Source organism: Octodon degus, unplaced genomic scaffold (assembly GCF_000260255.1).
Source record: "Octodon degus isolate 3935 unplaced genomic scaffold, OctDeg1.0 scaffold00014, whole genome shotgun sequence".
NCBI lineage: Eukaryota > Metazoa > Chordata > Mammalia > Rodentia > Octodontidae > Octodon > Octodon degus.
Window position 1 is genome coordinate 1,664,266 of NW_004524590.1, and position 13,822 is coordinate 1,678,087.

At 41.4% G+C, this 13,822-nt stretch overlaps 1 protein-coding gene across 4 annotated transcripts in view; it reads left to right on the forward strand.

Annotated features, from left to right (window-relative positions):
* The window catches only part of Sap130 (Sin3A associated protein 130), a 74,769-nt gene that overhangs the window by 36,182 nt on the left and 24,765 nt on the right, over positions 1-13,822 (forward strand). For 3 of the 4 annotated variants that reach the window (XM_023709731.1, XM_023709728.1, XM_023709729.1), the window contains 2 exons: positions 1,806-2,108; positions 5,582-5,759. In XM_023709731.1, coding sequence (XP_023565499.1) covers positions 1,806-2,108; positions 5,582-5,759 — 481 coding nt within the window. The remainder of the gene's footprint in view (positions 1-1,805; positions 2,109-5,581; positions 5,760-13,822) is intronic. The other variant, XM_023709730.1, reaches the window with a different exon arrangement.

A 13,822-nucleotide genomic window follows, 5' to 3' on the forward strand; every position in this document is an offset into this window, starting at 1 on the left:
GTTATTATCTTAGAACAATAGTTCAAAAGCTTTCGCAGACCTTGTTGTTTGTGGAATATTTGTTACATTTTTAGTTTTAGTAGAGGAATATTCATACCTAAGAACCTAATTGATTTTTGATAATCCTCCAGATAAAAAAAAATCTCTAAATCCGAGTTTCTATGAGCTTTTCTTGTGGGGCCCTTGGCTCACTTTAGAACTCAGAAAACCTGAGTGTCTGGTCAATAGACCTTGCACTCTAGTAACCAGAGCTGTACATGCAGGGGATCACTTGAAGATGGGGAGTACAAATGAAAAACTGAGAGCTGGGCTTGGTAGCGCCCACCTGTACTCCCAGCACTCAGGAGGCTGAGGAAGGAGGATTGCTGTGAGCTTGAGGCCAGCCTAGGCTCATAGTGAATTTAAGTCCAGCCTGAATTATAGTAAGACCCTATCTCAAAAAAAAAAAAAAAAAGCAAATAAAAAGCAATGTTTTATTTAGTTAAAAGTAGAAAAGTTTCAAATGTATTTGATACTTTAATATATTTTATGAATAAGGTAAATTTTTCTAATTAGAAAATTTAGTTTCTGAATTGAGATGTGTATACAGTAAAGAGAATGAAAAATATCTTACTAATTTTATGTTAATTTTAAAGGTAACTTGGGGAGCTGGTGAGATGGCTCAGTGGTCTAAAGCACCTACTTAGAACAAGCTTAACAAAGCACAGGGACTGCGGTTCGATCCCCCAGCACCACATGCCAGCCAGCCCCGCCCCCTGGTGGGCTGAGCTGGCCACACACACACAAATAAATAAATACATTTTTAAAAAAAAAAATAAAGGTAACTTGGATATATTGGGTTACATAAAATTTCTTAAGATTAATTTGACCTGTTTTGATTTATTTTTATGAGGCTACTGGAAAACATTTAATTACAGGTTACTTTATATTTCCTTTGGACAGTGTTAGTCTAAAATTTCAGACTTTGATGGATGTAGTGGCACACGCCTGTAATCCTAGCACTTGGGAGGCTGAGGCAGGAGGATCCCTGTGAGTTTGAAGCTAGCCTGGTGTATAAAGTGAGTTCAAAGCCAGTTTGAAATTCACTATGAAATCCTGTGTCAAAATGTTAGTTAGTTAGAGATTGATTCATTCCAGACCTTGAACAGCATTTGGAATCTTTTGGAACAGATTCTTCTATCTTTCATTCTGATGACTGATGAGAATAATTTTTTATATTTGAAATAATGAAAACCTCTATTTGTTGCTTTCTGGGAATGCTTTTTTGGTGTTAATATACATTTTGCATTATGGGAAAAAGAATGTTTGCTTGTTCTCTTTCCGGTGGGTATAAGTCATTTAAAATTCATGACTGCTGTATTTCAGAAGTTCTTATGAAAGTGGCTCTATTAGTTAAAGCAAAAATTCTTAAGCTGGGACCCAGAGGTTTGATTGTAATTATTTTGTAGTAACTAGTCAGTACAGCTGACTGGTTAACTTTGCAATTTAATATTTTTTCCTGTTTCAATCGTGTGGGGGGTTATTTCCTGAGATGGGATCTACTGATCTCAAACTTGCGGGCTCCAGTGATCCTCCTGCCTCTCCTTCTGGGGCTATAAGCATATGCCACTACACCTATTTCCAGAAAGACTATATCACAGTAGGAAGTGAAAAGAAAAAATAGTTTCAAGTAGCTGTGATTTGTTTTTTTTTACTAAGGATTTAGATATTGTACAGTATAAAACTTTTCTGTAGTGCTTCATCTTTTTATGGGCCTGCCTAATCAGAACTGACCTTCTGGTAGTCACCTTCCACCTGATTTTTAGTTTCAGCTCAGGCTCCAAACTCCGCCATCACAGCTCAGACTGGTGTTGGGGTCGCATCTACAGTCCATCTGAACCCCATGCAGTTGATGACAGTCGATGCGTCGCATGCGCGACATATCCAGGGGATCCAGCCTGCACCCATCAGTACACAGGGGATCCAGCCAGCACCCATCGGAACTCCAGGGATACAGCCAGCACCAATTGGCACACAGGGAATCCACTCAGCGGCTCCAATCAGCACTCAAGGACTTCAGCCTGCACCAATGGGTACTCCGCAACCACAACCTGAAGGAAAGACTTCAGGTAAATTTTTTTTTGTGGAACCAGGGACCGAACTTAGGACCTTGCATTTGCCAGGCAGGTGCTTGTGCTGCTGAGCTATTTCCCTGGCTGAGCTGTTTACTTCAAGTAAATTTAAGTGTTTGCATAGAAGGTGATATGCAGAAAAGAAGTATGTCTGGGTTTAATCCTGGCGCTGTGACTTGCTGGCTTTGTGGTCTCTGGTCATTTCTCTAGGCCTTTGTTCTGTAACATGAGTTGCTTAAAACTAACCTTTCTTTGTAAATGTTGAAAATAACATACAGACAGCCTAATACATATTTACGTGTTGTGAAAAAGTCTGTAAAACACTTAGTTGAAGGGACAAATTTAGCTTATTAGTAGTATTTTCATTAATTTTATGATTATTTTCAGATTTGTATGTAAAGCTGTAAAATTTTACACTAATGGTAGCTCGTATTTCAGTGTCTGCAAAGAATCGTAGTGAACTAGTAGAATAGATATTTTATAAAATGGAATATGGCCCTGTGCTTGGAGTGTTAGTTAATTAGCTATTTCTCTGAGGTGCTTAGTATGTTCTCACTGGTTTGTACGTGCATGACTGTCCCATTGAGGGCTTTTACTGCTGGTGGTACAGGTGGATCTAATCATTTTTATCAATCCTTATGCTAATAAAATGAATAAAATCTGTAATTGGACCAGACCAGATAGTTGCTTGAATTTGAATGTTTATGCTGAGTTGTAAAAGGCTCAAGTCATCAACTTCGGACATTGCCAGTCCTACGGATAACTCACTACTATTACGGACTACTGGACTATATTGGAATATTTTGCTGAATTCATGCACCTACAATATTTAAATGGCAATGGAATACCCATCTCTGACAAAACTAAACAAAAAAAGGGGCTATAAGTGAAGGACCATTTCGTATCTGTATATGCAGAACAGAATCTGTATATACAGATAGATCTATAGCTACTTTCTCTTAATTCAATGAGAAGAAAGATTTGTACTACAAGTGTTTGGACAGAATATCATGTCTGCATCTTGTACTATGAATAACCACTACGAAGACAACAATATGCAATGTATTAATTATTGAAACTGTCCAACTAATTGATTTGGAAACTGTCTCATTGCTATTTGTCAATAAAATTAATTTTAAAAAAGAATATTTATAGCCTAAATACAAATTAACAGTTTAATACCAATTTAATTATTAAATTAATTAGCAAATTTTATTTTATTAAACTAAAAGAAATTTATTATACTAATGAATTTTTTAAGAAACATTTTATCCATAAAGGCAGCAAATTTTTGCAGAGCAAGCAAAATGTAACATGCTTGGCCTTTTTTTTTAAGCCATTTTATATATTTTTTTCAAACATACATTTATGTGTGTATGTATGTTTCTATTTGGTACAGGGTCTCTCTGCACAGTTGGGACTTGGAGTGATCCTCCTGTTTCAACATCCCAAACTGGAGTTACAGGGGCTCGCCACCACACCCATTTTGGGGGCCAAAACAGCATGCGGTACTAGGTGTAGAACTCGGGTCCTTGCACTTGCCAGGCAGGCCCTTAGACTGCTGGACTATCTCCCCCAGCCTGCTTGGCCTTTTTTTGCCGCCCCAGTGGCATCCATGTTTTCAGATAGTCATGCATGTACCACCGGTGGTTCAAGCTGGTAGGAGAACTATTCAAATCAAAGCCCCCCGGCAGCAGACAAAAAATTATGGCCATGTCATACACATGTTAAAGAAAAATTCTTTCTCATTCCAGAGTATTGATCTTAAAGATTATCTTGTACAGCTGGCCATTAAGGTGGCACATGCCTGTAATCCAAGCACTAAGTGAGGCTGAGCCAGAAATGTCTCAAAAATAAAAGTATAAATGTATCTTTTACTTCAACTATAAAATGAATAAATTAACTTGAAAGTAAATTTTGTTTTATCGTGTTTTGCTTTTAGTTGTTGTTTTTGCAGTGCTGGGTACCAAATCTAGATTTTAGCATATGCTAAGCAAGTAGCCTACCATTGAGTTATATCTTTGGCCTAAAACTAAGAATTTTAGGGCCAGCCAAATAGCTCAGTAGATTAAAGTGCCTGCTTAGGCAGACGCAGGGGTCAGAGGTTTGATCCCTGGCCTGCCTTGCTGGCCCACCCCTGGGTCATGCTGAGATGGCAGTTGAGACTGGGCGTGGTGGCACTCCTGTAATCCCAGCTCTTGGGAGACTGAACACAGGCGAATCACTACAGGCCCAGTCTATGTAGTGACACCCTGTAATCCCTTACTAAAATGCAAAAAAATCCGTGAGAATTTTAATTACTGTGTTGTGTTTGCTTGTTACCTTTAAGCCCTTTGACCTGTATCCCCTTCCTCCCCTTTTCTTATTTTTATTTTTGTTTTGAGATAAGGTCTCACTAAGTTGCTCGAGCTGTTTGTGAACATTTGATGCTCCTGTGAAAGCCTCCCAGAGTGCTAGAATTATAAGTGTGCACCACACCATTTGGTGTGCTGTATAGATCTTGAATTTGTTTAATCAGATTCTTCTTAGACTCTAGTTACTAGATGACTATGATAAAGATGCAGTTTGCCCATAGTATCCCAGTTGGAATGATGGTACACTTACATCTATAATAGGAACTGCTAAGAAATTTGTTTTGAATTGACTATTATGAAATTGCTGTTTTTATAGGTCAAAAACTGTCAGGATGATTAGTTCATTATTACGGTTGCCAGTATTTTGAGGCTAACTTTATGTAATTAAAATATCTGTTGGATGAATGTCTCCCTGAAGATAGACTAGAGGGGGGTGCCATTCTTAGTGAATGAAGGGAGTCATGTTTTCCAAAAACTGCATTAGCCCTCTTGTAAGGGTACTGCAGAATGTGCTATCAAGCCAGCGGCTTGTGCTATTTGTTGGTCTTCTTTTTAGTAGACTTTTAGTCTCCTATTTCTAGAATAGGGCTAGTAATAAGCATAAGAAATATGTAAATGAAAAATAGGGAGATACTTTGCTATATGCCCTATGTACTTTGTGTTTTATTAATAACTGATTATAGAGCAAAGAAAAAGTGTCATTTTTGTCAGTTTATATCAATAGGCTTCCTAATCTCCATAGTGCTATCCTTATTCTTTTTTTTTTTCTTTCAAAGATAGAGATTAAATTCAAGGGCTCATGCATGCTCGATGTTCTCTGCCACTGCTCTCCTCAGACCCCATTGTTAGTTCTCCCCCCAGGTCCAGGGGATTGAGCCCAGGGCCTTCACACAGATTCGTATCCCCTGCCTTTTTATGTTTCGAGACAAGTCTCACTGAGTTGTCTTAACTGAGCTGGAGCTTGCCACTCTCCTACCTCTTGAAGTGGGATGGTTAAAATATGTGTACCTAATGTCAGTATTCTCATAATTTTTATTTATGTCTTATGTGGCATTTTAGTAGTGTTTCTTTTTCGCTTTGCTCATTGTTCTTGCCTGCCACCTCTTTTTCCTCTAGCCGTGGTACTGGCGGACGGAGCCACAATTGTAGCCAACCCTATCAGCAGTCCATTCAGTGCTGCCCCAGCAGCAACCACTGTGGTGCAGACCCACAGCCAGAGTGCTAACACCAATGCCCCTGCCCCGGGCTCTTCCCCCCGGCCAAGCATACTCCGGAAGAAGCCTGCCACGGATGGGTAAGTCGATCTGGAGGTGCTCAGTGACACCTCTCATTCTGGATATAGTTGGCATAGGCAGTCAGCTCTTGTAGCCAGTGCTGGAAACAACCTAAGCTTCCATCTCTGTGGCATTTAGAAATTTCCTCCAAGACAAGCTGACCTCAGAACTGTTTGGGAGAGTCATGCCCAGCTCAGAGTGTAAGAAATTAAGAATCTTCAAGTTAGTGAGGCTTTCGGTTCCTAAGCATCTGTGCTGCTGTCAGAGTTCTTGCTAGTTGTGGAAGTTTAATCACAGCTGCCATGTAGCTTGCAATTAAGTTTTCAGTCTTGTCAGGAGGTTCCATTAATGTGTGCCATGTATTTTTTTCTTGACGTTCAATGTGAAGTGTTGCTAAGGACAAGGGTATTAAGGCTGCTAGTAGTAGATGGTCTTTCTTGTTGCTGTGGAAGTTTCTCCATCGGTGGGTTACAGAAAAGTGTGTTCTGTGCTGTTAAATACTCTGGCGGTGGGAGGAGAGCAGCACATTTCAGAAAACAGAGTTTCTGTAGCTCAGCTGAGCTGATACCAGCATCAGAAGATCACCCACTTACCTGTCTACCCCAAGGCTCGCTCAGGCAGCGGTTGTGGTTATGTACCGACTACCCCTAGCATCGCTTGAGCAAGTGTTATTTCAACCAGTCAGTTCTTATTTGCATGAGATACACACACTCACACTCACACTCACACATACACACACATATATATGTCTGTTTACTATTTTCTGCATACTTTTTTATTTAGAATATTGTATGCATCTTTTCTGTTTGTTTCTAGTGAAATCTTTTGTGTGTGATATCTAATAAGTTCGTACTAGATTTCCTACTAATTTGTGTTTATCTTATTTGTGAAAAAAAAAAAACCTGTAATTTTGTGCTGTCTATAAAAACTCTTACCCTAAGTGCATTAGATATAATTTCTATATTTCTCCAGAATTCAATGGTATCTTTTACAATATAAAACAAGCACAAGGGGCTGGTGAGATGGATCAGTGGTCTAAAGCACCTACTTAGAACAAGCTTAGCAAAGCACAGGGACCGCGGTTCAATCCCCCAGCACCACATCCAGCCAGCCCCGCCCCCTGGTGGGCTGAGCTGGCCACACACACACACACACACACACACACATAAATAAATAAATAAAATTAAAAAAAAATCTTTAAATAAAACAAACACAATTCAGTTAGTGAGGTAGAATAGGAAGAAAGTGCCAAAAGATATGCCATAGAGAAAACTGAAAAAGGGAGCGAAGTTGGCATGTAAGAAAAGTCTGTTATGAAATGGAAAGACAGGGGACCTACCTGTTAGCTGAGCTCTTTAAGCGATTGCTTAAGCAAAGCAGATGCCGTAGCTCAATCCCCACATCCTCAAGGCTTGCCAGACCTGCCCTGAAGGCATCCTGAGCGAGCCAAAAAAAAAAAAGAAAGAAATGGGAAGACAAAAGAGACATCTTATTGTCAGCTACTATACTCATAATACAGAAATGATAGAACTTGAAAGAAGAAATGAATCCAAATTCCAGTAGTGATCAGTGATAATTCTATGGGTGGTACTGACAGAGTTGACCAGTATCTAGCAAGCAATCCTGTAATCAAAAGTGAGAAAAAAGTAATATTAAATATTTGTGCCCTTCTAGACACAACAATATGGAACTCATTTGTTATTCAAAACATTTATGATTTTGATTAGGTCTAATAAACCAAATAATTGAAAAATACAGGATAACAAAATGCCACCCAGGATGTCCATCATCAGCATCTTCACCATTGTATTTAATAGATAAACATGTTGAAATTATACCACCCACAGCAAAAAAAGAAAAAGCCAGCACAACAGTGTAAAGTGTGTTGTTCAAAAAGACAATAATACAGAAAGAATTCTGAGACAGTACTACTGTCTAGAGTGTAACATTGCATTGTGTATTGAATGTTTTAAGATATACACAGAAAAATTGTTGAATAAATTAAATAAAAGTATTGTTTTTATATTTCCTGTTATAAAACTTAAAAACATATACAATTTTTGGTCATCCTGTATTTAAGTAGTTGCACTGGTAAGTGGTTAAAGCATAGCATAAACTCACTACAAGTAGGATTTTCATATAAACAGAACTTTGACCAGAGTTCCAGTCTAATAATTATGAATACTTGGGGCTGGCCAGATAGCTCAGTGGATTAAAGCACCTGTCTAGGTAGATAGGGCTTCTATCCTCGGCCTGCTTGGCCGGTCCTGCCCCAGGAGCGCGCTGATACAGCAATTAAGACTGGGCGTGGTGGTGCACGCCTGTAATCCCAGCGCTTGGGAGGCCAAAAGACAGGAAAGATCACCGCAAGTCCAATTGGTAGTGATACCCTGTAGACCCTGTACTAAATACATTAAAGATAATGAGGAGGAAGAGGAGGGGGAGGGGGAGGAGGGAGAGGGGGAGGAGGAAGAGGAAGAACAACAACAACGGCACTTTGAAAGAACATTGGCTGGGGGTGTAAGTCAGAGTATGGTGAAGAAACCTTGTCAGTAAAAACACAGAGACAAAGCTTGTAGTTAAGATAGCAGATGGAAGTGCCTCTCTCTCGGTGGCCCATGCTCTTTATTTTTTCTGAATGTGTACCTTTTTGTATGTGTGGTACTGGGGAATGAATCCAGGACTTTTACACTCCTTTTTCTTTATCTTTTTAATTTTGAGGCAGTGTCTCACCTCACTCCCTACATTGTCCAGGCTAGGCCAAATTTATGTCCTCCTGACTCAGCCTCACAGAGTGCTGAGGGTATATACTCACTTGCACCGTCACACCCACACGAATGTGTGCTTCTTTATGCCTAGTAAATCTTTTCTGTGCCTTTTCAATAAAAGATAGATTGAGCACTTCCAAATTCCTCTCCCTCTTGTGCTCTTCCAAATTCAAAAGATAGATTGAGCACTTCCAAATTCCTCTCACCCCCAGTGTACTTAGGTGTTCTTAAAAAGATTAGAGGCACCAAAGGCAAGTGACTGTAGCAGTAAAGTCTGAAGCGAGAAAGCAGCTAGGCACATGCGGTGGCCACAGCCTTGCCTGTGCAGAAGACGGCTAAGCCTACTTATGTTGGGCTAAGTCAGACGCCACACTTACAGCAGGGTTCGTGATCAAGTACAGAAAGAAGCGGGTGGAGGAAGAGGCCCATTCTTTAGAAGAGGGTGAGACAAACTGAGAAGCACTTGGAGCCTGAATATCATAGCAGTAATTAAAAACCACAGTAGAAGGCTTGAAAAATAAGGAATCTGAAAAGTAGAGCCAAAAGCCAGAGAAAATAGGAAAGAAAAGACAAAAACACCAGTTGAAAATATCTAGTCTCTAGGTAATAAGGTTTCTAGAGAGAGATCCAGAAAGTAGAAAAGAACCATTTACGAAGTAATTAACAGAAAATTATGAGAATGGGCCCGCCAGATAGCTCAGCGAACTGAAGCACCTGCCTTGGCGGTGCATAGGGCAGTGCATAGCGGTGTTGGACCCCTGGCTCACCGTGCGGGGCCCTGCCCCCTGGAGTGCGCTGAGAGGGCAATTGAGACTGGTGTGCTGGCCCGTAATCTCAGCCCTTTGGGAAGCTGAAAACAGGAGAATCACTACGAGTCCGATCTATGTAGTGACACCCTGTACATCCTGTCCTAAGTTCATAAAAAAAAATAAAACGTGGTACTTAAAAGAAAAGAAAATTACGAGAACAAAAAGGCATGAGTTTCCTGATGTAAAGAGACGCTTAACACAGTACTTGCAGGGAATACAATAAACCCACACCAGTGTCCTGAAATTTTATACTGCTGGAGACAAAGAATCAGCCCCTTTCCTAGTTTTTGTCGCCTCCCCAAGATTCTTTTGGCATTTCTTGTCTTGTTCACATTTCAGTGTCCAAATGTTCTCTGCCTGCCTCCCCCTTTTTCTTTTCTGTGTGCGTATATATGTATGTACTTTGGAGGCAGGATCTCATTATGTAATGCAGGCTGACCTTGAACTTGCAGCAGTCTTCCTGCCTCAGCCTCCTAAGTATTGGGATTACAGTTGTGCACCACCATTCCTGGCCCTCTTCTTTATCATCCATGCCTTCTTGCTTTATTCCTGGCTCTTCCTCAGGGATTCTGTTTTCCCTACAGTTCTCCAAAGTGGTGGTAGCTGAAAATCTCATCTCTTCTGTACTTAGCTTCAATCTGGTAGACACCCTTGTCATGCTTCACTACTACTTGCAGCTATTTCTCCTCGAAAGCATTTAATTTGGGGGGCTGGAGAGATGGCTCAGTGGTCTAAAGCACCTACTTGGAACAAGCTTGGCAAAGCACAGGGACCGCGGTTCGATCCCCCAGCACCACATGCCAGCCAGGTGCGCCCCCTGGTGGGCTGAGCTGGACACACACACACACACACACACACACACACACACAATAAATAAATGTTTAAAAAAAAAAAAAAAAAAGAAAGCATTTAATTTGGATTTGGATTTCATCAGCTATGCAGGGGGGAAGTGCTTTCCCATGGCCAGTTATTCCAGGCACCGTGAAGTGTTTTCCAATAGTTGAACTGCGTACATTTCTGAGTTTAGCTGAAAAGTGTAGGGCTGGGAATGTAGAGTGGTAGAGTGCTTGCCTAGCATGCACCAGGCACCAAGGGTTCAACCCCCAACACCATAAAAATTAAAAATAAAGACCATCATAAACGTATTCCTCATTTGTACTTGCCACACTTAAGTGCTCACAGGGCCACATGGTTCCCTCTTGCACAAAGCTGACATAGAGGCTTGATCAGGTTCAAGCTTGACTTTGTTGGGATGTTTGTGCCCTGCAGAAGTAGCACTCATGTCTGGCTGTCATTTGTGATGGTGCCGTTGCTGTCTTACTGTTACTTGAAACCGAAGACCCCTTGGGTACTTGGGCGTCAGGCAGAAGTAGCAGCTTCGTTAGAACACACCTGCGAGCCTCCTCTGCTTGCTTTCCTGTCTGTGGCCCATGTCCCACTCCCTCTCCTCTCCGCCTTTTCAGGCGCGTCACTGTCCCCACGGCCTTTATTCCCCCTGAATAGAGAGTGCCATCACTTGCAGTCATTTCCGTTGTCAGATGTAGTGCTCCACCTCAGACCTCCACTAGCATGTAATGGTGAGCCCACAGTGTGTGTTCTCCTGCACAGTGCTCATAGACAGCTGTTCTGTTTCTCTTCTCAAAGCCTTCAGGCCTTTCCCACCGGTTAGCTGATGGGCTTGATGCTTAGTTGAGAAAATGAAAATCATCAAAGGGGAGCTCGCACAGACCGCAGCTCTCGCTTCTTCCTTGGCTGCCATCTGCTGCTCTAGAGCACTCTGGGCTCTCCTTCAGCGTGCCTGACTAATGCTCCAGAGCACTAGTGAATCTGTTGTGTGCGTGCCACAGCAAGTGTGCAGAACCCTCTCTGCAGTGACATCACAAGTTGTATGAGTTGTTTTTTCTAAACTAAACCCCCAGTATTTAGGTGTAATAGCAGTGTTCACACTTTGCAGTAAGTAAGCAGGTTTGGGGTCACAGTTTGCGCACTCATCTCTAAAAGGTTCGCCATCTTTGCTCTAGAGGGAGCTCTTCACTCTCCTAGAGCGTGTGTGGTGTTGGTTTCCTGGTGGATCATTCACTTAACAAGCACAAGCTCTGTGCTTTCCTCCCCACTCGCAGGGCTGGGGATCAACCCCGAGGAGCTTCAGACATTCTAGAGAGATGCGCGTGTTGCCACCCAGCACGATTCCCCCAGTCTAGGCATGTCATTTCCTGTGCCTTAAAAGAAGACATTTTTGTCCTGTTCGTACTTCTGTCCTCCTGATCCCATATTGCCCCCTCCATTATCTGCTCCCCTAGCCATATTTTTTAAGTCCCCTTAGCAAAGAAAATAAAGTTGGTGATACTTGCTCTCTCCAATTCTTCTGCTAGTCTTTCTTTCAGTGTATTCGTGGGTGTATAGGATGTGGCCCAGGTACTGTATACACAACCTGGTGAACTGGCTAGAACCTTTTCTCAGAAGTAACTGTCTTTAAGTTTTGACCCCGTAAATAAAATCACATACAGTATTATATATTTTTCATATAATCTGAAGTATTTCAATTTTCGCGTAGTTTTGTGCAGTATATTCACATTTTGGATCAGGATGTTACTAGATGGGTAACCCAGGTTAGCCTCCCAAGGACTGGGATTATCGGTGTGTGTTACCATGCCCAGCTTTAGTGTATGTGACTGTATTTTTTCACTTGCTATATAAATACCATTGTATAATAGTATCATAGGTTATCCACGGACATCTGGGTTGTTTCCAGGCTTTGCATATAGTGCTTCTGTGAACAGTTTTGTACGTGAGTTTTTATTCACACACAAATGCATTTGCATTACCTCCTGAGGAGGGTAAAACTATGAATGTATGAATATGTATCCATCACTCAGCTTCAGTTATCAACTTAATCAGCTCATGGTCAGTTTTGTTTAAGCATGTGCCTGTCACTTTCTATTTGGGAGTAAGTTTTTAATGTCATTTAATTTATATGTATTTCAGCAAGCATCTGTTGAGAGATACATACTTACTTTATAAAAAGCCTATTAAAGTTTTTTTGTGTGTGTGTTTTGGTACCAGGGATCAAAGTCAGGACCTTGTGCTTGCCAGACAGGCGCCAGAGCTATCTTTCCCAGCCCCGCTATTACAGTTTTATTAAAGCCATTTGTAGTAGCACGTGCTGGTAATCCCAGCTACACAGAAAGCTGAGGCTGAGGACGTAAGTTTGAGCCCAGTGGGGGCACCTTAGCAAGGCCTTGCGTCAAATAAAAAATAAAAAGGACTGGGATGTAGCTCAGTGGTAGGGAGCCCCTGGGTTTGATTCTCAGCCACAACAGCAATAACAAGAAAAGCATCAAATATCCAGTCAGTATTCAAATTTCCAGTGGGTCTGTATTATTTAATTGAATCCTACTTTTTTGTTTGTTTGGTTTGCTCAGAGTTTTGGGGCAGTGTTTTTGGCTTTTGGCTTTTCTATTTTGATGATGTCAGATGTGCAGAACCTACTTGGAAGGTGCCTCTGCCACACCCAGAGCCCTTAACTGCTTCATACTCTGCTGATGTGCGTACAGTGTGATTAATTTATATTAGGTTATTTTAGGATATAGGATTTTTTTCTTCTCCCATTCCCCCCTTGAGACGGGTCTCAGTGTGTAGTTCAGTCTGGGCTTGAACTGGAGGCAGTTCTCCTGCTCCAGCCTCCAACATTTTTTTTTTCTTTCTTACAGTCTTACTTATTGTAGAAATTCGGTTTTCTTAGCCCTATCTCTGGCTTTGTCAGTGGCCTTAACCATTGTATGAATTTCCTAGTGCTACTGTAACAAATTGTTATGATTTGTTTTTTGTTCAAAACAACAGAAATTTATTCTATTAGTTTATTTTTCTTTTTTTTCTGAGGTGGGATCTTGCTATGTTGTTCAGATTGGCCTTGAACTCATTCCATAGTCCAGGCTGCCCCCCATAGTCCAGGCTGCCCCCTACTCTCCCCCAGTGATCCTCCTAACCCAGCCTCTCAAATGCTGAGATTCAAGGGTGTACCACCACACTGGCTATATTGTGGTTCTGAGAGCTAACAGCCTAAAATTAAGGCGTTGCAAAGTTGTCTTCTCTTAATGACTCAGGGAAGATCTTTCCTTACCTTTGCGTAGCTGCTGGTGGCTATTAGCAGTCCTCTGCACTCCTTGCCTGGCAGCAGTGCACTGCAGCCTCTGTCCCCACATTCGTGTGACCTGCCTACCATTCTTTGCGTTTAAGAAATATCCTAACTCTGGGCCAGGTATATAGCTCAGCAGCACAGCGCCTTCCTGGCGAGCGTAAAGTCGTGAATTCAATTCCCAGTACCCCCCCCCCAAAAAAAGAATAAGATAATTCTAAATGGATCTTATCTCAAAATCCTTCACTTAATTGTGTTCACAGAAACCCTATTTTTTTTTAATTATTTATTTATTTATATGTGTGTGTGTGGCCAGCTCAGCCCACCAGGGGGCGGGGCTGGCTGGCATGTGGTGCTGGGGGATTGAACCG